The 25229-nt window shown below is 39.4% G+C and overlaps 1 protein-coding gene across 2 annotated transcripts in view; it reads right to left on the bottom strand.

Moving 5' to 3' along the window:
* Nucleotides 1-1603: 1603 nt before the first annotated feature.
* Nucleotides 1604-25229, bottom strand: part of ajap1 (adherens junctions associated protein 1) — a 48366-nt gene continuing 24740 nt past the window's right edge. Inside the window, exons 3-6 of one of the 2 annotated variants that reach the window (XR_010168100.1) lie at nucleotides 11611-11698; nucleotides 11222-11464; nucleotides 8686-8818; nucleotides 1604-7270 (exon numbers count right to left, since the gene is read on the bottom strand). Coding sequence is in view for 1 of the 2 variants with exons in the window: in XM_063909596.1 (XP_063765666.1) it covers nucleotides 8746-8818; nucleotides 11222-11464; nucleotides 11611-11698 (404 nt within the window). In the remaining variant the exon portion in view is untranslated. Of the gene's footprint in view, nucleotides 7271-8592; nucleotides 8819-11221; nucleotides 11465-11610; nucleotides 11699-25229 lie in introns of those variants that run through there. The other variant, XM_063909596.1, reaches the window with a different exon arrangement.

The raw sequence follows: 25229 nt of genomic DNA, 5'->3' as shown, positions 1-25229 counted from the left end.
TTCGATGCGAGCTGGGAGGATCAGGTCGTAATTTTGAGCGAATGCTAAATAGGCCACCCAGCCTTCAAACCCATTGTGAAGCGAATACTAAACAGACAGGGGCAGTGCACAAATAGCTTTAATCAATGTTATTATTAATGGCTGACTGCTCCTGATAGGAAGAAAAGCCAGCTGAAAAGACATTTCACACTTTAATCAGGTAGAAAAATACCATTTGCAGCACTTATGGTCCTCCCTACAAACATGTCACTGCTCATTTTGGAGCTTTCTATCCAGACAGAGCAAGGTATATTTGTCATTTAAAAAATAAATAGTGCATTAAAGCCTAAACTGAATCCTAATGACCATCCTAATATTGACAGTAACATAGCATGGTGTCATATTTTCGGCAAAATGTATTTTTAAACAATGTTTCATAGCCAGGATTTTCCAACTAAGCTGGTATTATGTTGCAATATAATATCATTAAATTATACTTTTTATTATGAAAAACATAATGATGTGTTGAGGTTAAAGCGCCACATAAAGTGGTTTATGGCTTGTTTACAATGTCTCAGGTTGTCTTTATAGTGAGGACGCCTTGTTCCTAGATCCCAGCAGGTTTCTCTGTAATTGTTACGATATGAATGATGGCCAAAACTAGTAAATAAGAGCATGGTTGTAATAAAAATGAAGAGAAACAGCTGATGATGAGGGACCCCATCAGCCGCTAAAACCGTGTTGCAGTATTTCTAAGGTAAAACTTTAATTTACGAGTAATTTTCGACCCAATATTTTCGCATTTTGTAGCAGATCAATATTTATATATTCATAAGCACTTTATTTATCTTTTGCATTGGACTATTTTATTATTCAGTAAAGAACTAGTAAGAAAAGGAAAACAATAGAAAAGTAGCCCCTGCTTTGCTGGTGGATTTTGATTGGCTGTTTGGGGTTTCTATCTTTCATCAAATCGCCTTCCACCTCAGTTTTTTACTTATAGTTCTCGCCCTTGGTGTAGGTGGTCCTTTATCCTTTAAGAAGTCTTTTCTATTTATCTGGAGAGCATAGCTTTATCTTAAGATGGTGTGTTTATTGGTCAACATGACTTACTCTCTACTAGCGGATGTTAAATTTAAGGCAATAGGCTGAGATAAGAGTTTGATTTGTTAATAATTACATGAAGGTATATTATCTATCTATATCTATTTTGTCCATGGTATCTTGCAATATATAGTTGTTAGTATTTATTTCCGTTACTACTGATACTTTTTGACTTGCTTTTATTATACTGCTGCTTTTTTCATTATGGTTATGTACTATTTTATTTTATTACATCTTTTATTTCCTATTTATAAATGTTCACCTACTTACAGCATATACTGTTTCTGATTCTCATTCTAAGGTTAAACTTCACATAATTAATTATTGTTTAAATGGCTAACTGAGTATAGCGACCCTAAAATTAGCATGCCATTAGCTTTGACAAACGCATACAGAACACAGCTTGTTTTCATATTCAAATATTAGTATTTTGTGCTGTTTGCCCAGATTGCTGTCTCACACGCCCTTCTGTGTCACACAAAGAAACTCCTTATAGCATAAGCCTGTGTTTTACATTTTATTAATAGCAACATCAGAGTACTAAATGTACAGAGGACGAATCCAATGAGAATCGCATTTACAGTGCTTGCAAATACAGAGCTTAGTAGTACAAGAGTAACCAAATCAAAGTCACTTGGAAATCGAAACGTTTACCAATAACTACAAAAGGAAGATGTGGTTCATAGGACACAAAATAAAATGTACACAACATTTAGCCGTCACAGAGACAGACTGGAGTCCCTTTTGTGGAGGTGTGTTGTGTGTGCATGTGTGTGTGTTTATACTATAGGTCTTATACAAAAGTTAACAGAGGTACTCATTGATATATTAAACACAAATATAAAAAATCTTAAGAGTCACAAAGTACAAACTCTTCATTTTTATGGCGACAACACAACTCGAATCAGCTTCTTCATGGTGGGGATGGATAGTGATTGTAAGTCGGCTTCGATGAACAGACCACTTGTGTGCCCACATGTCAAAAGACCTCCCTCCCATCCCAAAAAAAGGAGAAAAAAAGACCTGTACAACTTCCTCAGCCCTGAAGATTGAAAGTGTTTGTATGAGTGTTTTATTTATTTTTTGATCAACTCATGGAGCAATGGATCTATTTCCTTGCGGTGTTACTCATTCCAGGCTAACTCTCTGTTCTGAAGGCATTGTACAATGTCAAATCTGTCAGATTTGGGTCACACAGCTGGAATTGAGATGTTGCAACCAGAGTGTGGATTATTATATGATTGATACGCACTGACAGCGCCTTAGCTTTTTTGAATAGAAAAGTGAAAACATGACCCAAAGGAGTGTCGGAGCCCTCCGCTTTACAGTAAGCGCACAGTACGTGATTTTTCTGAAACAATAAGGAGAAGCGGAGTGAGGAGATGCAGTTTTCTGACAAATGGATTTAGCAGGATACATATCTCGGCTTGTAAAGATAAACTTTTTCCTTTTTTGTCGTCAGAACAAGTATTTCTCTCCCTGCTGTTTGAGCGACCTATTGACTTCTGTTTTAAATGAAATTCACCACCATGTAACATTAATGCCGACATGTTTGTACCATAATCAGACACCCCAAGGCCAGCTGAGTCTAAACATTGATTTCTCTCCTCTTGGGAACGCTTCCCATGATATGCAAATCAAACAAACCTTGGCCTTGGAGATGTTCAGCCAATATCTAATTCAAAACCATATGTCAATAGGTTCCTCTCTGTATGTCTGACATGCAAACAGGAATCACAGTCCTTGCAAATGAGTGCGCGGCACATCCTTCATCTTGACAGGTAAACCCTGGCTGATTGATAGCTTGTTTGTGCTGAAGGGAGCAAAGGTATCACGGGCTGCTGAAGAGACAGAAACGGGAGTCGCGAAATATTCATTCGTTGTGAAAAAGGCATGTCTAGTCTTTGGTGTCTGTTTAAGACTCTTTTTTTATACAAGCACCCTTCCCCCTGCCTTTGCCAGCACTACTCTTAGAAAATGTTTCCTGAATCAAATCTGACCAGCCGAGTGGAATCATTTTCATCCCTCTTAGCTATAATAAATCGCTCTCATCAGCTATCCTGAAATATAAACTGAAAAGGCAAGAAAGCAGTAAGGCATTTCCTTACCATATCAGTTTGATTTCAGACAGAGGTAAAAAGCAGGAAGGGGGATGTATGCCTAGTTCTACTGATAACCTGTTTTAAAATATGTTTCATAGCTTGAAGTTATTTCTTTCCTTGTCCAAAAGTCCTTCAGGAATGCAAAGTGAATTGCTTTTAGCCGGCAGCTCCCTGTGGTTTTAATGAGTGTTGCTACCAATGCAAACATGCTTTTCAAGGCTAGCTGAAGTAAAACCCTCTAACCTTTTACCACACAGTATGAACCACAGAAATGCATCCCAAATGTACAAGTTTCTCAGTTATATCAGATTTAGTAGCTGGTTAGAATGAGAGAGCAGTCTCACATAATCATCAATGACTTGTTATAACATTTCGACCATTTTCAATGTCACATTGACTGTCACAATTTGAGACCAACTTGGTAACCACAAGCATCATTTTTGATGAAAGAGATTGCAATGTTCATTACGTAAGCTTTAAGCATAATTTGTGTTTATAAAAACTTGGGTGTTGTTCTCTTACCTCCTTTTGGTCAGTCAGTAATAACAACTTTGTGTTCACTAAGTTCAATTTTAAGATCTTGGAAATCAGCGACAATGCAAACCCTGCGGTTAGCCTTAGTTTTCAGACTACACGAGTAGCCTTGACTATCCGTATTTTCCATTCTTACTGTATAAATATATCCGTATCGTTTCCCATAGGTTTCTAAAGAGCTGTTGTAAAGCTCAAACTGGGTAGCTCCGGCGGTCACCATGTTAGCTGTGACGCCACCGTCTGATAAATTCATTCCAGGCTGGTTTGGGGGGTTCTTAAATTGGGTTACATTTGAATAAGTGACCATTCATTTGACTGCAGTTTTGCGACTTCTCAGCTCGGTTTGGTTTGTTCAGTTTTACGCTTCTTAATCCCTTTGGACTTCATTTTAGCACAGTTGAAGTGTTCCTAGTTACCACAACTGTTTGTCTGGAAGTTTTTCTTTGGTCGCTATTCCTAAGACTGGACAGCTATGCCAGCAGATCTGTGAGCACACAGTGTTTTGAGCTAAATGATACTTACATGGTAATCTATCAAATACATGTTTGCATTGGCACCAGAGTGTTGACTGACAAGGCCAGTGAAATTGAAGGCTGAAAGTAAGTCAAAATAAACCCAAATTAGGCCTACACTTTAAAATGTTGAAAATTGTGCGCTACTCATGTAATGCATTTCTAACAGGTTAATGTTCGTTTCACAATTCTTTCTTTAAACATCTTTCCGTGATCATTTCATAAACTCAAATATGCTATATATTTTTTGCAGTCACGACAAGAATGTGGCAAATCCTACATTTAATGGGGCAGTTGTAGCAATATATATATACAAATATAAAATATGACAAATGAATGTAACATCAAGTTTAGTTGGTTTCTTGGCAGCTACTGTTGGATTAACACTGTTTGTTTTTTTTGTATGTGATGAAACACTCAATATTAGAATTTATGTAGAAATTATAAGAACAGAAAGTCATTGGTTTCCCAGCCAACCGTGAATGCAGCACAACCCAAGATATAGTCACGACAACTCTTCGAATCCTTCAGTACTTTCAGACATTCCTCCTGGAAATCACTCCCCAGCCTCTGAACTGTTGCAGCGTCTACTGAAGTATTATACTGATTAGCTAAAGATATAATACAGGTACTGCTTGAAAGTGCAGGTAGGAAGCTTGGCACAAGGTTAGTTTTGTGTTTTTAAAAGAAATACTGTAGTTACACATGTAAACAAAGACACTATCCCCAACCTAGCTGAAAACCTTCCCAGAAACGGGAAGGTCCTGAAAAATAGAACACACCTGTACACAAATAGAAGCAAATATATAGAAAATACATTTACACGTGTATAATATACAGTAAGTTTTCGTAACCCTCTGACTAGTAAGATAGCACTCTTCATTCAAAAAAATATATGTTATGTCAAAGAAGCAACTCCGCAGCCTGACACACACACGTGAGGCTGAATTGGTATGGGTCATTCATGAGAGTGGTTTTCATGTTGTGAATGGGCAAAAATCGTGAGTTTTGCACCACAGTGTTTATCCCAGGCCGTGTTGGCACATCCTGAATGGCTCACATTTACAGATACTGATCTCACCGGACAACCTTGAATTCTTTAAGGAGGTGAGCCTTGAAACAACCCGAGAGAATTACGGGAGATCCGCTGTCGTCGCGCAATAAAACCAATGCCTTAATCTGTACATATTGCTGTCTGCAACCAAGAAACGTTTACAATTTCTGAATTGTATTTGTGCTTTGTACAAACCCACAGCACAATGAAAGGTAGATTCAAAGGTGGTTTCCTCAAGAGCTTTTGTAGCACAAAGGTAATCGGTCTGTCAGAGCTTGAGGTCGATAATAAAATTATTGGGGCTGGAAAGCTCTCAGGAGAGATTTACTGTCTTTCCCGACCAAGGGGTCCCCTAACCTTGACATAAGAGATAGTTTAAAGCAATTTGGTATTGGCTGATTGGCTTGTCATAATCCTCTTACTTCAACAATACACTGACAGAGTGTTTTGGGATTGAGAGGACAAAATGAACTTCTTACTCGTATTGTGTTTGCGCTCTGCTTCCTACAGCCTAAATTTAAACGTGTGCACAACCCCCGACTTCTTGGCTGTAATAGCAAATTCAGATTTGATGGAAATATTGCCATAAAGTTTTGACTGGAGAGATTTAACTCACCCCTAGCACACATTTTGACGAGGGAATTCTTCCCTTTCTAGGGTTTAAAACCGACGACGTAGATCATTTGATCCTGAGCGACACTCTCATTTGAAAACGGGAGGATAATTTTATGTCCCATCAATTACAAATTGGTTCGTGTTCGTCATGACTTTCCGACTTTAATACAGACTTTTTTAGGCTTCATAAAAAACTTTATCAAAAGTTAGTCTTGGGGATTGCGTGGGAATGATCATTTAGTCTCTGTGGACAGACTCATTTTTCAATCTCTTCCCCTTTTATGCAAATTGAATTTAAAGGCTCAAATTGAATCTATTCCACCCTAAATCTTCCCTTTTTAAATAATAACGGTTCATTACAATGTATCCCAAACAGCTGCTGAAACTGAGACCAACATAAAGTGTGCAAGAGAGCTAGACAGACCTGAGGCAGTATGAATGTCCTGCCCAGCTCCATGCAGTCTGTTGTGGCTGTACTTACTCTAGCTATTCATGAATTTGCTGCTATGGGATTTGTTCTTTTACCACAGAATCCTTTTGTCCGTTTTTCCATTAAGCCAAATCAGGTAAAAATCTTACATAATAAGCAATTGGAGCGGGCGTTTGGTTGGCTTGCACGAGGTGTATTCATATGATTTCTCTTTCTCCTAATCTCTGTTCGGGTATTTAATTAACAGCACTGAATCCCAGGTGCTAGGGACCTACACCGTTAGAATCTACTGTGTAAAAAAATAGACTACTAACTATTCTGTTTTTAAAATGGGACCTATAGAAACCATGTTTTGTTTGCTAAAGCATATACCGTTTCTTTTTTCCCTCCTCTCTTCCCAAACTAATAGAATAGTGCTTCATATAAATATCTTTTGAGTGTCTTTTTCGACATATATCTTAAAACTATTTCAAAACATATTCAAATACATTTGTAGCGTTTTTAATTTTCACATTTCTTTAAAAAAAAAAAACACAAAAAAAGTAGTTGGAGTCGATACAGGGTTAATATAGCGCTCTTTGTTTAGTCCATCAGTTGTTGTTGAAACTTCCTTCTATCCAGGTTGTGGCACATAGTGGCATTATTGGCACATTGTTCAGAATTACAGTTCCTCTTCCACCCACAGCAGCTCCTTGGGTTTCTTTTCAAATGTCAAATGTTTTCCTTGAGACATCTGTGACGTCCAAAAGTCCCACACATCCTGTAAATATACCTATATATAATCTATATCTAAATGACTGTACGTTCCTGGAAATATTGAGTGGCAGCGTTGTTGCTGCTCTGCTTGTCATCTCTAGAAAAATAAATATCTTCACCAGTGTCCAAAGAGTGATCGCACTATTTTACAAAAGAAGCTGTTTTGTGTGTTTCCAACTGGATCCTGTGGAAAACAAAACCACAATTATTCTTAATGTAAGACTGGCACAAAAAACAAACATTGCAACACAGATAGGACATTTAAAACAGGCAGACTTCCTAATTGTGTGTGTGGAGTGTTAATTGCTGTGTATATGGCAATACAATTCATTGTAGACATCCTGAATTAAAGCTGCTCGACGTCGTCAAATATTCCTTTAAATGTGCATTTACTAAGTTTGTTCTACGCAGTATAAAGCCCAGTTGAGGTCAGACCCTTCAAATTTCATTAACGTAAATGTTTGTTGTTGTCTTTTTATTATGAGTATTTAAATGTCTTTAAGGGGCCCTATTATGCTCATTTCATGGTTCATATTAATGTTTTGTGCCTCTATGTGACATGTCTCCATGTTTTAATGTTCAATAAGCTCTTTATTTTTCTCATACTGCCTATGCTGCAGTCCCTCTTATTACCCTCTGTCTCTAACCAGAGTCCAGTCTGCTCTGATTGGTTAGTTGACCAGCTCTGTTGTGATTGGTCAACTACTTAGTGATGTTAGCATTTTTTAGTTTTCCCATTGTAGTCAAATACAATACAAATATGCAAACCATGACCCAAAAATTGAGGTACAAAAAAACTAATAATTTAGTTCTGTTACACCCCTATATGTTAAGGATTGTTGGTATCCATTTCCTAAATCAGTCACAATGGTAACCCGGTTTAGAAAACTATAAACGTACACATTAGGCTAGGAAATACATTAGGTCTGCGGTGTCATAGTAACAGATCTTGTAAGGATGCAGCATAAGGCGCATGCTGTGTAGAGCAGAACAGAATGAGACTAATGTGTGTCCAGACAATGGCGAGGCGCTGTCCTCTCACTATGCTACCTGCAGGCAATCTATTCCTTTTAAAATCTGGGTCAATAGCAGACGTTACACCTCCCCCCGGGCTCCCAGCAACACTGTGGGGCCGGAGCTTGTGTTTAACTTTCAAGGCTTTGAATTTCAAATGCAGGCCATTCTTGCATATATTACCATGCATAAAATAATAATGTCTCAAGTCAAGTGAAAGTGCTTCTTCATTCCTGTTCAAAACAATACGGTGTAGGAAGGAGAGGGGCAACATGAATAGCAATGAAAGTGTTTCAGCTATGAGGAGTGAAATCATTAACTTTGAGCATATAGCTTATTATTCCTGATATGTTCATAATTAGTTTCTTATCTCGACTAAAGACCTCTGATATGGCACTGAACTGGATTCCTCAGCCCTTTTTCATCGCTGCGCAGCGACTGAAAGGAGCGTAGTCATGTCACTTAAAACAAACATATGCCAAGTTCCCCTCTAGTCCCAAAGTGGGGCAGCATTACCACGGGTATAGAGCTGGCTGGCGCTCATGCAAGGATTTGTGCGTGTGTAAAATGTGGCACAGTACCCACCAGAGCGTGAATTCAGGAAGTGTCTTCCACCCACAGGAAGTGAAGAAGGCCTTCAGCTTGTCAACAAGAGATCTCAAACCATTTCTCTGACACGAAGGCCACAGGAATCAGTTGTCTCTCAGTGGGGGAGGGCCTGTAGGGTAAAGAGGTGAGAAAATTGTTATAGATAGATGGGAGTGTAAATGGTGGCATATTTGCATTTCATTCAGTTAGCTCTCTTTTTTCCATTGTTAGCTTTTAACCTGAATTGATTCTGAAGGGGAAATAATGAATAAACATTAAGTGTTAGTGTCAACAGCAGTTTATGGATTATACGTCGACCATTTTTAATATAAACTGAGGGAACTTGATTTCTTCAAATGTGGTTAGCATCTACTGCATCTTATTTTCTATTCTTCTAAAGCATACTGTCATGTCTTGAAAAGATTGTAGTAAGTGCATGATTCAGGTAGAAATATTAGCCTTTGCTGCCAATTAAAGGCTAGAATCCTTAATAATTCATATCATTACAAAAGACAGAGAGGCGTTCACATGTGTGTAATACATTGGTGTCCTGAAGCACAGTGTCAGGGTCTATTTTTGAATATAATTACCCACTCACTGTACATTATCGCTTAGCTGAATGTCAAAGTTGTTACATCACTGTATGTTTAAAATATGAAATTTAAAGCAGACATTTTAAACTGCTTTCCCTAGAAGCTTATTACTTTTTTACTTTTAATGTAAAAGTTTTTTTTAAAGGTAAAGCAATTACTTTTTGGTTTTGTTTTGTTGTTTTATTAAAGGTTATTAGCCGTTATTGGAGATTAACAGTGTTGAAACACAGAGATAGAGATGATGACAGGCTAGATTGGGACCTGGGACTTTGGAACTGTAGCTATGTAATAATTGTTGCCTAATACTGGTCAACTCTGTGTCACTACTCACAGAGAATAACATACTGAGACTTTTTTTTGAACTTAATAATTCCTGGATGAATCAGCAACGTTGATGCAAAAAAAGGAGCCATCCTTCCGTGACTAAATCCAGACACTTTGGACTATTTACACCAGCTGAGTGATCCTACCCTCGCTGCCAGTATAATGAATCTGTTACAGGATTTAGATACTCAGAGTAAGTGTGACCATCTTTGGCGACTGTGCAGCTTAGATGACTCTTACTGTTATCCACTCAGACAGTAAACACAGTCAAAACTCCAGGAAGCTTATTGTTGACCTGCATATAAATAAAAGTTTAAGGTATACACTTATAGGATTCATATGTAAATCCCACTTGCCCTGTGAGTTTCTTTTACAAAGAGAGACACATCTTCACGCACACAGAGAAGCGATTTGAACTCAGCAAACACACCAATGAATCACCTGTGTTACACCTCCCTTTCGGTCTGAAGCGGCGCATATTAGTTTGGTGGGTAAACATAGATGTTTTGAGCACAGTTTACTAATATTACATTTCATGACTTTTGGGTATAGGCATTTCTAAAGTGTATACACAGTACTTGTCTGCCATTTGAAATGGTGTCAGAAGGATCAGTTCAATGGCTCTGTAAACAAAACACAAATCTGATGTAGTTTGGGATTTGTGTGTGCAGTTTCCCTGAGCGTGCCGGGGCTGAGCACTCAGCCAGGTGTCGGGCAGATGGGCGAGGAATGAATGGACGTCAGCATTAAGGGCTACAGATTTATGTGTGGCTTTGATAAGAAAACAAGCCTCTGACTGACGCTGATTACGGTTGAGAGTAGCAGCACACGCTAGGGGAAAGATGTGAGGAATCTAAGCATTTTATTAAAAAGTGCCCAAAAACATTTTCATTGGGCAAATCATGGGCCTAACATTTTACATGTCTGACTCTATGTGTGTTTTTAAGTGTGCATTTTCTTTCCCACTTGCATTCTGTGGGAAATCCCACCCCTATCTGCCTCTAAATGTGTTCTGACCCGGATATTCTACTTAACTGAATGTGGATGGGAAAACATAACTGGGCCCTGTTCTACTACTTGAAGTACACCGCCACCTCAAAACATACTAGCAATCCAAAATTAAAGACATGTCTTGATTTTCGTTAAGAAAATGACTGAAAATGACTGCCTTATTGTAAGGCCTAATATTGACCCAACTGCGAGGAGCCTAATACTGCAGTAAAGTTGGGTTGAATATAAATCGGATGGAAAAATGATTGTAATTCCAAAAATGTGTCTGTAGCCAGTTATTCGGTTGACAACTATTTAATTTGCTTGTCATTCTTTAATGCTTTATAATTTCCCGTTATTAGAACATGTATCCCCTCATACAAACACTTATATTAGGAAACTGAGATTGATTTCTTAACCCAGTTTAAATAAATTGGCTCTGCCTTGCCTTCAGCATGGGGTTTCATAATATTCAGGCCATTAACCTCTAATGCCTTTACTGAAAAAAACAGTTGTGTGCTGAGAAATCACTCTGGAAAGGACTTACAATTTCCAGTGCTTGCTGACTGAACAATGATTCCTGTGTGCATCCACCTTGTGCTTTAAACAGCATCAGGCCGGCGTACCTGTTTCCATTGTAAGCAGTCTTGTAGACAGGCGTCTGCTGGATCATCTCATCAGTGTAGATTGGCACGGCAGTCCGGACGCACTCGTGTGAGCACTGCAGGCTGTCATTGTAGGCAGTGAATATGTCCACCTTGCTGGGCACCCGGGCCGGGGTAAAGTCTGTCAGGTTTTGGCAGCTCTCTTCCTGCTGGTGGATCTTGCGCTGATGGCTATTGTGGCGGCCATTTCCCGACTGCGCACAGCTACAAAAACACGCACCAAAGACAAGAAACAAACATAAAATCATACCTTGTACCCTTCTCATCATCCGATGGATATTCTGACATAGTGGAAATTCCTACAGATGAGTTACACTGTAAATTCCAAAAAGTAAAGGAATCTTTCCTACCAGTTTTTAAGGACGAGAGTTGTGATCAAGGCTGCGATAACCATAATGAGAGACACAGTGATTGTGATTATCTGGTGAACTGCCAAACCTGCAAAAAGACGGTAAACACAAGAGCAGAAGAATTACATTTGAGGAGGGATAAGGATCACTCTTTAGTTTTCTGTGCTGTTAAAACCTGCTGTACTCAAAAAAGTACCAGGGGAAGCTCACTTTTAAAGGAGAGGATGACAACCTAGAACTATTTTGCTCTTCAGTAAGTATTGATGATACTGTCATCCACTGTGATTCATAATTTAAGAGATATGAATAATTCCATTACATTGCAGCCCACTGTAATGGATAACCAAGTCCAAGTTTTCTCTAAGTACTTGTAGAACGTTTTATTCATATGTATGTTTTATTTTCTTTTCTCACATGAATTATTTTCTGTAGATGTTGCTCTGAGGCTTTTTATTTAAAAGTTAGGTGAGAGCAATATGTATGATCATATTACGAAAAAAGTAAACAAATTCATCTAATGTATTCTAAGCTCTGTGGGAAGGGTAGAGGATACAGGCTGAAGACCATATCATTTAGGCTACTTAAAACCCCATTAATTGTGTTTTTGGCCACTTACGAGCAACGAAACAAACTGAAACCACAACATCAGACAAGTGTATCACCTTTTGAAATGATTTTAAGCAAACAATCCCCTATTCACACATCAAACAATAGAGAAAATATCATTTATCTGATGTACTGTCCCTGAAATATCTCCTGTTTTGGTCCCTAACACCTTTTATGCTTGTCTGTCCAATGTTTTGGTGCAGTGAAAGTAGTTTGCTAAAGTTTTTAAACCCAAACAGTGTGTTGGTTTATAGTCTTGTTTTGCTAAATCAACACTAAACTATGCTATTTATTTTATTTAAATAAGAAACAATGCAGCCTTTTTGCATTTTACCCATCTCGCAGATACGAATGCAGACCAAAGAGCTTACACATCCTCCCATTGTTTTTGTGACCAGAGTACAAAAGCATTGTTCTTATTTAAACTCTAACCTGCCTGTGTGTGCTGATCTCTCACATTTGCCAGAGGACAGTAATCCACAAAAACAAAAAAACCCAGTATGCTTTATGTCTGAAGTGAGGATTAGTGTGAGCCTATTCCACTGTACAGTATGGTTAGTGTGTCGTGTACTGTATGTGTGGGGGTGAGTGATAGAGCAGGAGAGCGACTAGGACACAATGACACACTGCAGCAGGTGACATCCTGCAGGAGAGGGAAAAAAAAAAAAAAAGGCCGTCATCATGAAAATGCCCACGTGGGCCTTATACATCTCACCTCTCCTTCAGCCAGCTGCCTGGCCGCTGATCCAAGCCAATTTGTCTTCAGGAAGGCTCAAAAGGAAGTGCTGCTCTGTCATTTTGGAAAACAACACAGCCTCTCCTCTGCCTGCCTGCAGTCAGGACAGCCTCCTCCTGGATAATAAACTTCTGCAGGCCAGGTCAACCTTGGATTAATGATATCTCTGGCAGGCTCAGGGTAGCCTTACCTTCCCAGCGCAATCAGAATCCCTCGCCAGAGCAAAGGCACATTAACTTATCTGTCAAGCCATTTGCATTTTCTCTCATATCCCCTCTCTATCGTCCCTCGCCTACCTCTCTGCCTCGTCTCCGGCTGACGTCAAGACTGTTAAGTTGAAAGTGTTTTGCCTATAAATTAACATATGTTCCAGATCAGATATAATAGAGCTCGCCCCTGACCTTGATCAATGGCTGAGATCTCTATTGAGAATTGTTTCATTTTACATTGAAGTCGCAACGAAAGGGAGCACTTTAAAGTGAAATGAAAAGACGCTCTTGATGGATTTTTTCCTGCAGAAACACAACTGCTTAAATCACATCATGGCACTGCTTTAGGTCCGACTTCTAATGGAAGCTGGTTTGACCATGCAAGGAAAGGTTCTGATTTTAATACCGACTGTCATGGCGTGCATGCAAGCATCGATTGGCGAGTGGGATGTCAGTGAACACAACACGCATGTTTAGCAGCCCCAACAGTCTGGCATTTTATTCCAGAGGAATTTGATCGGCTCAGTTGGTAAACACAGGCATTCTGTGTGCAGCTTATTGATGCTGGGTTACATGTTGCAGGATATTTCTGCTCATTAAAAGTTCCTTCAGGCTGCCATTAAAAGCAACATATATGTTTTATTTCCTAATACTGCTTTTAATTAAACAAATTAACGTTCAAACACAATGTCCGGCAGCACAAACCGTACCTTCATGAACATTGTACCCTTGTTTTCTGGCAGTATGTTTAAGGGTGCAGAGGTAACAGAGCAGATACCGGCATGGGTGACAATTCTGATCCACAGTATTTTCATCTACAACTGCCAGTTAGAGTGAAAGACATTTGGACTGGCTGTTTGAAGTCAGGTTGAAATATCACATTCAGTCACCTTTCTTTAGAGCTACCAGGTGTTGTTTGGTCAAATCGCTGCCAAACAAAGAGAGGCTGAGAGGGCGATGGATAGAAAGAGAGAGGGGCAGAAAGGGATAAAGGACAGCAAGCTTATGACCTCTGTGGCAGCAGCTTTGGAGCCCCCATTGATGCTCCCAGCGAGAAACAAATGAGATTTTTTTTTTATTTTGCCTTCTTGTCTATCACAGTTTGATGAACATGTCAAAGAAATGCTTGGTGGGGAATTAAATCTCCCCTTGCCGTCTGCTTTTAATGAAAGAAACCCAGCTTGGACACAAAAACTCTGTGTGTGGTAAATGTGATCTAAACAGGTAATGCCCGGTTTGAATAAAGGTTTTTTATAAGGATGCACCGATACATCGGCCAGACATCGGAATCGGCTGATGCTTTGGTTTTTTTATCCTGCGCTCCGTCGTAACATCTGCAGCACCCGTAGTCCGTTTATTTATAAAAAAACATGAACTCAAGAAAACAAAAACACAACATGCCGGCAGTGTGGGACTATTTCATTGTTTCACACAGAGATATACGTGATTTACTTATGTAAATGAACTACATTATTCCAAAGTGTACAGTAACTTTGAATAATAACACGGGAATAATAAACGGAGCGCTCTCTTTTCTTCTCTCCCTCTCTCCCTGTCTCCCTCTCCTGACAGCCCGTACGTCTCATGCAGCTCGCTGATCCAGTAATGAGTGATCCTACAGCGAAGAGTAGCTAAATATATTTATAACTAGTTTAGGTAGATTCAGAGGTAGATAACATAGCTAAGTGTGATAAGTCTAATTCTAAACGTGTGTTTTGCTCCGCTCACTGGTCCCCTGACAGCGGGCAGAGCTGCAGCTTCTGCATACTTTCTTAACAGCGTAGCTACTATGATGTTATAATAACAAACTTGCTCAGCCTTTGAAACTGAAACTATTTTGAGAGACTTTTGGGGGGGTTTTCCTGGCAGAGAGTGGAATAACAACAGTGAAAATGTGTTATTCTTAACATCAGCATCGGCCAAGAAATCTGGCATCGCTGCATCCCTAGTTTTTTACAATTGTTACGTCATGTTATGTAGGTATTTACAGGCTTGGTGCATTTAAGATATGTAAATGACTTCCCTATTTGGAAATGTTTGTCTTGTTACAGTTGAAAAAACTTGCAACATAAAATAATTATAAACAAACTGCAGTTCACTTTAGCTTTACTTTAGCTTATTAGCTAATCCTTTTAGCTTTAACACCATTACATTTATTTTGTGTTTGGTTGAGTCTTACCACTCACTAATCTACTGAATGCAACCTGACGAGCATCAAACAGCATACAGAGTTAGCAACTAGCATCCATAGAGCAATGTATTTGCCCAAGTCGGTGGACAGCAAAAGATCTTTACAAGGAGAGTGAAAACTGGACTTGGAGTCAGATGGATGAGTAAAATGTGTGTTTAAAGCTGCTTGCCCCCAATGGGACAAACATATTAATACTGCGTTAGAGCTGAAGCGTCCTGAGTTCAGAGCCTGAGAAGTGAGGATTATACTTAAATCTGAACGCGTTCCTTAAAACGTGAAGTGGCAATTAGTACAGGTCCAGAAGAAATGTTTCCTGAAACTAGGTAATCCCAAAATAACATTTGAATGTGAGGAACACAGACCTGAGTAACTACCTTAGGTCTTAGTTTAAATCCAAGCAATAGAATTAACTATTTTTTAAAGACATTATTATTCAGTCATACATCCAGAGAACGTTATGTTGCTTCTCTTATCCAATACTTGTTTTATTATTTTGAAAGTACAACATCAAAGGCCTTTTGAAAGCAGACAATGTGACCTGTCAGCAAAACATGTTACTAATAAAATGGCTCTGTTGTGGAAATATCACAACAGAATGACAGAGAGCCGGCATGCAGAACACCAGGACCCTGAAGCCATCATTCATTTTATGATTTACACCTGTGCCAAATTTTAGAATGTCTTTTTCCTATTTTTATTTTTACCTTACAGAAATGGATCATCCTAGCCTGCCTTAACACATACAGACTCTGTGAATAAACTTTACCTACAACAACATCCCTCAACAGACAGCCTCCTGCAATAAGATCATTAACTAAATGATGTGCTTGGTAGACACAGACATACCTTACAGTGCCATGTTAAAAGAACAAATGAAAACAATAACATTTAGCAACCAAAGGCGATTCTGCCATGACGTGCCACTATTTATGTGGCAGTTTTTGACCTTGGCTTGTCCAGCTGCAAGTGAATTTTGTGCCAACATCTGAACTGCAGGCAGTTTGTCCTCTGAGTAACAATGCCATAACAAGGCAATACTGGACGAATGATGAGGGAGAGAGAATGACTACTTAATTGCTATGCATGTATGTAGGAGTTATTGTCAGTCTAGCTGTTTGTGTGTGTATGCTGTATTTCCTGTAAACCCTATCAGGCATCCATTGCCAAGAGCCATTTAGGTCTAATGGTGCCTACACCCACACAGCGTTGGCTTAAAAGCTCCTGAAAAATGTGGGAAAGGCCCCTCATTTGTGAAACAGAATTACGGCTCACAGAGGTTGAGCCGCTAACTCCCACGCACCACAAAGTAACATCAGCACAGGCATACTCAATACACGCTAATACGCTGCATGACCCTTCCAGGATCGCCTCCCTCCTCTCTACAACCTGAGCACCTGAGCGGGACAGGTTTCGGGAAGACTTCCGTCAATGGCGGCGCGTTGATAGATAGGAGTTGCCAATTAACATCAGTGTCAAGGTGGCAATCTAGGCTGATATCCACTGAGTCGCCAAGCCATTTAAAACACTTATTGAAGAAGAGGGACAGAGTGAGAGAAGAGGGAAAGATAAAAAACAATTACTATTACATGCCTTTTCTCTCAGTGTCAAAGGCAAGGATGCATTATTGAGTCAGGCTGGATAGCAAATGCTAGAATTGCCAAAAAAAAAGGGGTCACAAGTAAATCGCTTAGATGATGGCCCCCTTTACAGGAAGATGGATACTCTTTGTCTTGTGTGTCAGCCTGTATTAGGAACAGTAGAGAACACACTGTCCCTTTTAATAGCAGAAAAATGGAAATGACTGCAGTTTTCAGGTGGGAGTAAAATGGCATTGCCACCGAGCAGTTTCAATCAACCATCCTGAAATCTGCGTGCTGTCAAGCCGGAGACAGGTGGTATTTTTTAACGAACAAAGCTTGGCTAAGTTGTTTAGCCGGTGAATGGAGTGGGAGACATACCACCTGCACTGTTTTGGCTCTGAGTCCAAATCTTTCTGGATACTCTATCATCCTCTTTGTCTTTCCTGTCAAGCAACACACATTTTTCTCGACAACACTGAAAAGCTCAAATAAATCAACCTTAATTAGTTTTGAAAAACAAAGGTGTTGTATTAAAAATGTTTATGCCTTTTGATAGACGGAAACAAAATCATCCTCGGTCAACATCTGCACTCCTCTTCCTTTGGGCAGATGTGTTAAGCCATGAAGAAAGAGCTGAGCAGCAGAGGAACAGAAAGTGAAGCAGCATCTGCTCGGTCGTGCCCCTTCCTCTCCTCTTGGCTGGTGTTTCTGTAAATCAGGGAGAGGGGGGTTGACTCTGCACGCCTGTCACCAGGCATCAGCACTTAAGTTCAGATTTAACGCTCGAGAAAAGGAGATTCATTTTTACCCACTTTATTGGGAGTCAATACCGAGAAGTAATGGCAAATTTATTGGATTGCCATGGTAACTGTTGGGGAGAAGTGGTTTCTCTCCGTCTCTGTGCGTCTCTCGCTGTTGAAGAGGCTGTATTGTACGCCTCTACAGGTCTTCAGAGGGTCAAAATTCTGCATCACAATGTTCGCTGAGCTCACTTAAAAATAGAATCCTAAAACACTTAACATACATTTTACATGTGCTCACTTTGCTCTACAGGGCACGGACTCACTTATTTAAAGCATCATTTAACCCTCCATCCTCTTCACTCTCTTGAAAACGTGATGTGAATTGTTGCCGCACTCATCTTTTTCGAAAACACTTCTTTTACTTTGAACATCCCTAAATACACATGTTCCCAGGCACGACAGTATCTATCAGGAACACGTGGCACCTTTTGCCAACTTCCCACAAGCCTGTTACACTTAACCTCGTGACTCTGTAGTCTGTCTAACAAGACCTAAGTTATCAGCGGTGGCTTCACTGACTGCAGTTTTAATCATCTCGTATCCATAATGGAGCTGACAGCTCCATCTGCGTGGAGTAGAGGGGGGTCGCAGTTACTAGAAGCACAATCACCAGGAACAATCAGCAAGCATCTGGAGGCACCACGGCTACAGTAAACCCCCCCCCCACCACCGCCACCTCCTCCGTTTCCTCCCACCTCCTGTATGATGGCCAGAGCGCAGTGAGAGCAGGATCAACAGGAGGCATCCATTATGAGCCGCCGCATCCAGATTCCACACCCAATGAGACATGCATGAGGTACATTATGATGCTGAGAGTGCACAATGGTGTCACGATGTCTCATAACGGGAAATTACACATTACGTTGAAGTTATTAACTATCACAGCTAGAGTGTTTATGGATACTTAGTACTATTGCCAGTTACCCACTGTGTTATTACCTCCCCCTAGGCGGTTCTGTTTTCAGTTCTGTTTGTTGGTTTGTTTGTCCTTTTGACAGCAGGATTACAGAAAACTACCAGCCAGATTTTCACAAAACTTGGGTGTATCATGGGCCAAGGAAAAATATTTAGAATCTTGAAGAGGATCCACATTCCATTTGCGCTCTCTGAGAACATAATTATACCCAACTACAGAAAGGTTGTACTAAATAAGACCTGCTTGCTAACAGTTAACAATGATAATTGTAAAAATATGGATTATAATTATTCAGTGGCTGTGGTTCAAGGAAGATGGTGGTCCTCCAATCAGAAGAACCATGTTTTCATTTCCAAACCCCTGCAGCCGCATGTCGATTTTTCCTCGGGCAAGACATTTTCATGCTCTCAATGGCATGGACAATGGTGTGTGATTGTGTGGGAATGTTGGTCTCCCTGAGCCACCTGACCATATATTCTGTGGGAATGGATGTGGATTGGTGAATGCTGATTTGTAAAGAGCTTTGAGGGGTCATAAAGACTGGGAAAGCGCTTTTTGAATGTGATCCATTTATTTAAACAAGACAGAAAGCATTAGAAACAAAGTCTTTGCTGAAGGCTTTTTGACTCATTGTAAGCAACATTATCGCCTTTGTCCTGGGAGAGGGTGTGAACTTGTTCCGCGATAACAAAGAGATGTCCCTTTTGTTGTCCTGCACCATCAAAGCCAACAGCGAGTGGGAGGAAAGGCACATAGCCTGCCGTCAATAAGTGCTACTCAGGCAAGCTGTGTCGAGCTGTCATGTACTTGCCGTGTCATACTCAGTTCAAACCAAACCAAACTGGTCTGCAAAATGTCACACAAGAAAAACTAATGGAAGGAGCACAGAGCTCGTCCATGTGGATATAAAGTGGCTTATTTCTGCTCATTGAGTGACTGCTTCACACTTCAGATTGAATAGGAAAAGGGTGAGTCTTAGCTTGACCATCATCAGGCCTTAGAGGTAAATAATATACCTTCACAAGTCCCTTTAAAATTGTCATAACTTTACCAGACAAAAGGATATTTTACATGCTCTGAAATACTGTTGGCTTGCCCGCCATGTTTCTTTACTGTCTTCATCACTTGATGAATGTATTAATAATAATATTGGACTGAAGTTGAGCTATAAACCGACTTGTCTTCACTATGTACAGCACTTCGATGCGAGGCGTTTTGGACTCATATCCTCCGCTGCTCTCTGCTTCATTCCACAAACAACCGCTTGCGTCCCTGTTTGACAGTTATTTGCTCACACCCCCACACACAGCGCGAGATGATTACGATCATGATACACACATGCCTGACATGGCGGAGACAAAGCACACTAATGGCTTGAATTTGTGCTGGTTGCCTACAGTATTTGTGACTCATAGTGAATCAGTTCATGCTTGCAGTTTATTGCAGGGGTGAATGTGCACGCTGTATTCTCACAGCTCCTTAGAGCCTGACTAGCAATGGTTTATACATATTGTGAGCGGTAGTTGCTAAAACATGTGCAGCCCTCCCAACCACTTAGCTCAGGACACTACTACGAGCATGGGAGGAGCTATGTATATGTTATTCTAAGTTGTATTGGTTTGAAAGAAATACAGCTCCAGAATAAATTAAGAGACCACTCCAAATGTTCCTTAAATCTTTATCTCTACATGTGTGGCAGCCATTGCAGTGTCGGTTGAATTCCAACATAGAGGAAAAGTGTCAGTAGTTTATAGAATTAAATACAAAAAAATTCAAAGACATACCTATAAATAATACAACAAGAGAAAATGATAATGCTGAAGTGGTCTCTTATTGTTTTCCGCGGCTGTATGTTATAATCTATTGGGTTTTATCTGGTAGTCCATGATCCCTATGTAATCCCCGGAGTAAATGCAGCAAGGTCGCCAAATTTTGTAATAATTTGTTGTGTTTTGTTTTTTTGTAGAAATAAATTGTGTGTATTTTTATTTACATACAATAGTGTGTGTTAATCATGTGAGCCAGCTAATCTGCACTAAATCACTATGAGGCACGATCCATAACGGTTAGCTAGTAACTAGTTAGTTACAGTTATGTATTATTATTTTAATTGCTTAGTATTGTATGCACCATAAATCAGTGTTTATGGCACTTTATCATGCTCTCTTGTTTTCTTATGTATAGGTATGTCTTTGAGTTAAATTATTATTATTATTATTATTTTATTGTATTCTATAAACTACTGACAATTTCTCTCTGTGTTGGAATTCAACAGACACTGGAATGGCTGCAATACATTTAGAGATAAAGATTAAGAGAACATTTGGAGTGGTCTCTTAATCTTTTTCCGGAGCTGTATGTAGTTAGCAGTCCCTGCGTAATCTCTCTTTTAGCTTAAGGGTCCTAGGGCTTGAAAAACATCAACGACGCCGGTTCTACTTGTAGTTGTACAAGAAAACACTGACAGGTCATTATCTATTTAACATAGGTAATGGAAACACAAAGTCCATATATAGAATTGGATCTTTCTGAATTTGAGTTTGTTACTTTTTATAGAAACAATAATTCTGTTTGTGCCAACATTTTAAGAACGTCTTATGGCGGAGTTATTGTGTTCAACAGAACGGGACAGACAACCTGAGAACATAAGAGCTCTGATCATGGCTGTTGCCGTTGTTGAGGCATTGTTGGTCAATGCTCTACACATAAAACAGACGTGTTATTAGCCCCCTGTCATTTCCACATCAGCGCTTTTTATATTACAATTAGCTGTGATGTGTTCGTCTCTCCCAGAGGTTTACTAAGAGTGGAGGCCTTTCTGTTTGAGACGCTGAGTGAGAAAGAAAGAAAAGGAGGGGATTGAGACAAAGCAGATCACTGATGCTATAATTATTAAATAACAAGGAATTTAATCAGTCTTAATAGAGCATGATTTTGATGATTTCTCCCATCACATTGGGTGCAGATCACCTGGAGGAGTTGCATGCACCCTGCCCCGCTTGAATTAGTTCTGTATAAGCATTGCCACGAATATAATTACATCTTACATCATTCACCTGAGAAGGTTGTCATGGTTAAGTTGGCACAGTGAGCGTACGCCTGGAGAACGACAAGACACAAACTAAAAGCCTGCATGCACAGACTTTTAGTCCTGAATGTTGAGATATGAATTGTTTGCATTTTGCCCCCCAGCTGGTTGATGGATACTGTGTGAAAGCAAACATACATTATGCATACACACTCTTTGAACAGCTATGTATTTTTCAGTGTAATACACCTCTATTATGATAAACGTTTACACGCCACTGCTTGAATCTGTTTGGGCAAGAACCCGAAAATCTCTTTTTAGCACGGCCACAGAGCCCTTTGTCCAAAGTGATAGACATGTGGTATTGCAGGTTCTTACTGAGGCACAAGAAACTATTTCATGTTATGAACTTACAGAATAATTTAGATGAATGTCAGCTTATTTACCAGCTAAAGTGTCTGTTCAAAAGGATGTTTACATCAAAACATGCAGCCAACATGCTACAGCTATATCCTGCGCTTCAAAACAACATTTCCCTTGCTATCCAATAGCAAAAAATCAATGTGTAACTACAACCAAGAAGCATTTGTGACACATTAGTATTGCATTGATCAAACCACATGGTAGCCATGTTGTTACATTTGTGAATACAATTGTTTTTCTTTGACAATGTGACGGGCAAATCTGCTAAATAAATCCTAAATAATTACGTCATGCAAATGTGTTTACTAAATGGATCTACAAAAAATAGTGTTAGTAATTTTACTTGCAAACAATGACATGAATGTTGTTTTCAGTATCAAACATGGAAATCTGCTGCATTTCTCTGTCCATATTCAACTTAAAATCTTTGAGGTTGCGCCTTTTGAAAAAGAGATTTAAAGACATCATGTCTTTAAGAACCTACGAGGGACATTTCTTTACTATTTTCTAGCATGTTATAAAACAAATCAAGAGAATAATCTTCAGGTTAATTGTTAATGAGCATAGTCTAGTTCTAAAAAAACAGAGTGATACTTAAATCAAAGTAAGAAAGTATATAATAAGTGAAAGACCTGTCCTCCTGTGTTTGCAAAACCCATCCCCTTTATTAATCCATAAGAGACAGATTACTTTTGAAACTGAATACATCCTGTATTAACTCACAAAACACACAGAAATGTCAATGAGCTAAATTGTTATGTGTGCTCTGGTTAAGATCATTCGTCTGAATGAGTTTTTCCTGTCTAATGTTGCATTATTCAGACTTAGCTTGAATGTAATGTATCCAAAAACATCTTCAAAGACAAAGCAGGAAAGATAAAAGAAAGAGACGGAGACAAAGTGAAGCACCTCTCCTTCGGTAATAGTTTCATTTCATCAGCATCTGATGCGGTGCTGTCGGCGTGGTAATTATGTCTCGCCTCGGGGCCAATATGAGGCAGACACAGGTTAATGTGTTGTGAAAGCAAAAGGAGAAGTTTTCTGCAGCATTTAAGAACAAGGGCTTTGCTTTGAAATGTGATTCTATTCATCTGCTTTGATGAGGCAACGTTGGCTCATTGATACAATAAGGTGCAACCGGTCGGAGAAATCTGACTTTTTATTTCCAGCTCTCAGTTAAAAGTGGTGGCTCATTTCCTTCAGGATACAATATCAAGCCATCATCTCAAAGTAGAGGGATCACAAGAACGCTGACAAGACAATTACATACTGCCATTTCATTTCACATTCAGTAACACCTATCAGTCATCATAGTGCATCATGTATTCATTCCACTTGCAATTAACCCTACATTTAGAGTTCCTGACTAAGCAGGAGCTTTTATTTTTCTTGGAAGATAAACAGCACAAAACTATGAGATCCAGAAAGGCTAATGATCCCAGTAGCGAGCCTTGTGGTGCTTCAACTTATTATTTAGATTCAGGAACTATGTTGTGCTACATTTACTAAACACGTAGGAAGGCAGGGACATACTGGTAGAAAGAGTGCGTTATCGGTTATTGTTTATACCAATTGTTATCATTTCTTGGTCGGATAGGGGACCAAATGTACTTGTTTTTTATCTTCAAAAGTGAAACAATAAACATTTTATTTGTTGTACTACCTTCATTTGCATCGACTAATGTCATGACCAAGCAAATTTAAGTAACTGGCCCAATTTAATTTGTAAGTATGTAGCACTGCTCTGAAGGAAAATAAGGTCACCTTAAGTTCTGCTCCACAAATCCCCCAAAATACAGTAGACACAGCATTTCTCCAAACAGCAAATCCCAAAGTGTTTTGAGGGCTGAATTGAAACGCAAAGTCCTAAAATAGCAAGACTTCATACATTTAAATAAATATTTTCATATTTTTCAGAGTTAAGGGTATTTTCTTTCAGCAGGCCTTCCACTGCACATAGAATTTAACATTTCTCCATGTTTGAAGACATGTTCCATTGTAATTGAGCAGGAGGCGGCCCAGGACTTTTGATCACCATTACTGTTCTAGCTGCTTAATTTTATGACATTTATATTAATGCACCAAATGGGAAAGCTTTAATTAGCATAGTGCTTCCTTCATAAGTTGTTAAACATGACTTACGGTTTACTACCTGTACGGTCCATTTAAAAAGCCATGTTCCTCGAGGACTTAATGAAATGGTAAATATAATATAGTCTAGGCGGTCTCACAGCACAGAGGGACTGTCCATAAAAATGGTTAGCGCTCCTGAACTGTACTTCAGGCATGAGGGCCACAGTATGGTGAAGGTCTGTCAATCAGGGGCTTTTTTCTCCAACGTGGAGTTTTATATTATTTAAAATTAGATTCAATTCTGTGGATCATCATCCGCTCCCTTAAAGGTGATGAGAGAATGCAAGAGAAACCTCTCTTTAAAACTTGTTTTATATTAACATAATTTTTTTGCAATTAACCCCCATTTTTTTTTTAAAAGGGGGTGCAAAACGATCGATATGTCGTTTCCCTGTGGAGTGAGCTAACAGCCAAGTGCTACCTACATAACACATTATGTTGCCAGAAACTTCTTCTCCCTCTTCTCCCAGCAAGAGGTTTTTCACACCATCCCTCCAAATGGAGGCCACCGTCAATTACGTAGTGCAGCCATAGAACTGTGATTCCACACCAGCTTCCCACATGTCAACCGTGCCAACTGTGTTTGTTGAAACACACCACCAAGCTGGAAGTACCAATACAGGAAGTCAAAGTATGGCTTGATTGGGTTCCAAAAGAAATGGGCAGGAACCCACAGAGATTCAGTCTGTGCAGTACTAAATTACATTGTTTTAACGTTGAAACTTCTTTTGGGTTCAAATTAAGGCTGAAATGACCTTGTGCAGTTTTGTGAGCAGGAAGCTGCAGAGCCAACTGTTTACCGTAGAAACAAAGGTTGTTTTCTGAACACCAAAAAAGAAGGATTGAAGTCAAATTGAAACCTGGGTCTCTGTGGGGATGAATATACTGCTCCTGTAACCAGTGTGCCCTTTTGCCTAATATGAATTTGTTCAACTTTTCTCTCAAGTATTGACTTTTCCCACTACTACTTTATTTGCCTGTGCAATAGACACAA

The sequence above is a fragment of the Eleginops maclovinus genome, chromosome 1, assembly GCF_036324505.1.
Source record: "Eleginops maclovinus isolate JMC-PN-2008 ecotype Puerto Natales chromosome 1, JC_Emac_rtc_rv5, whole genome shotgun sequence".
Lineage (NCBI taxonomy): Eukaryota > Metazoa > Chordata > Actinopteri > Perciformes > Eleginopidae > Eleginops > Eleginops maclovinus.
This window is presented reverse-complemented; position numbering and strand designations above follow the sequence as displayed.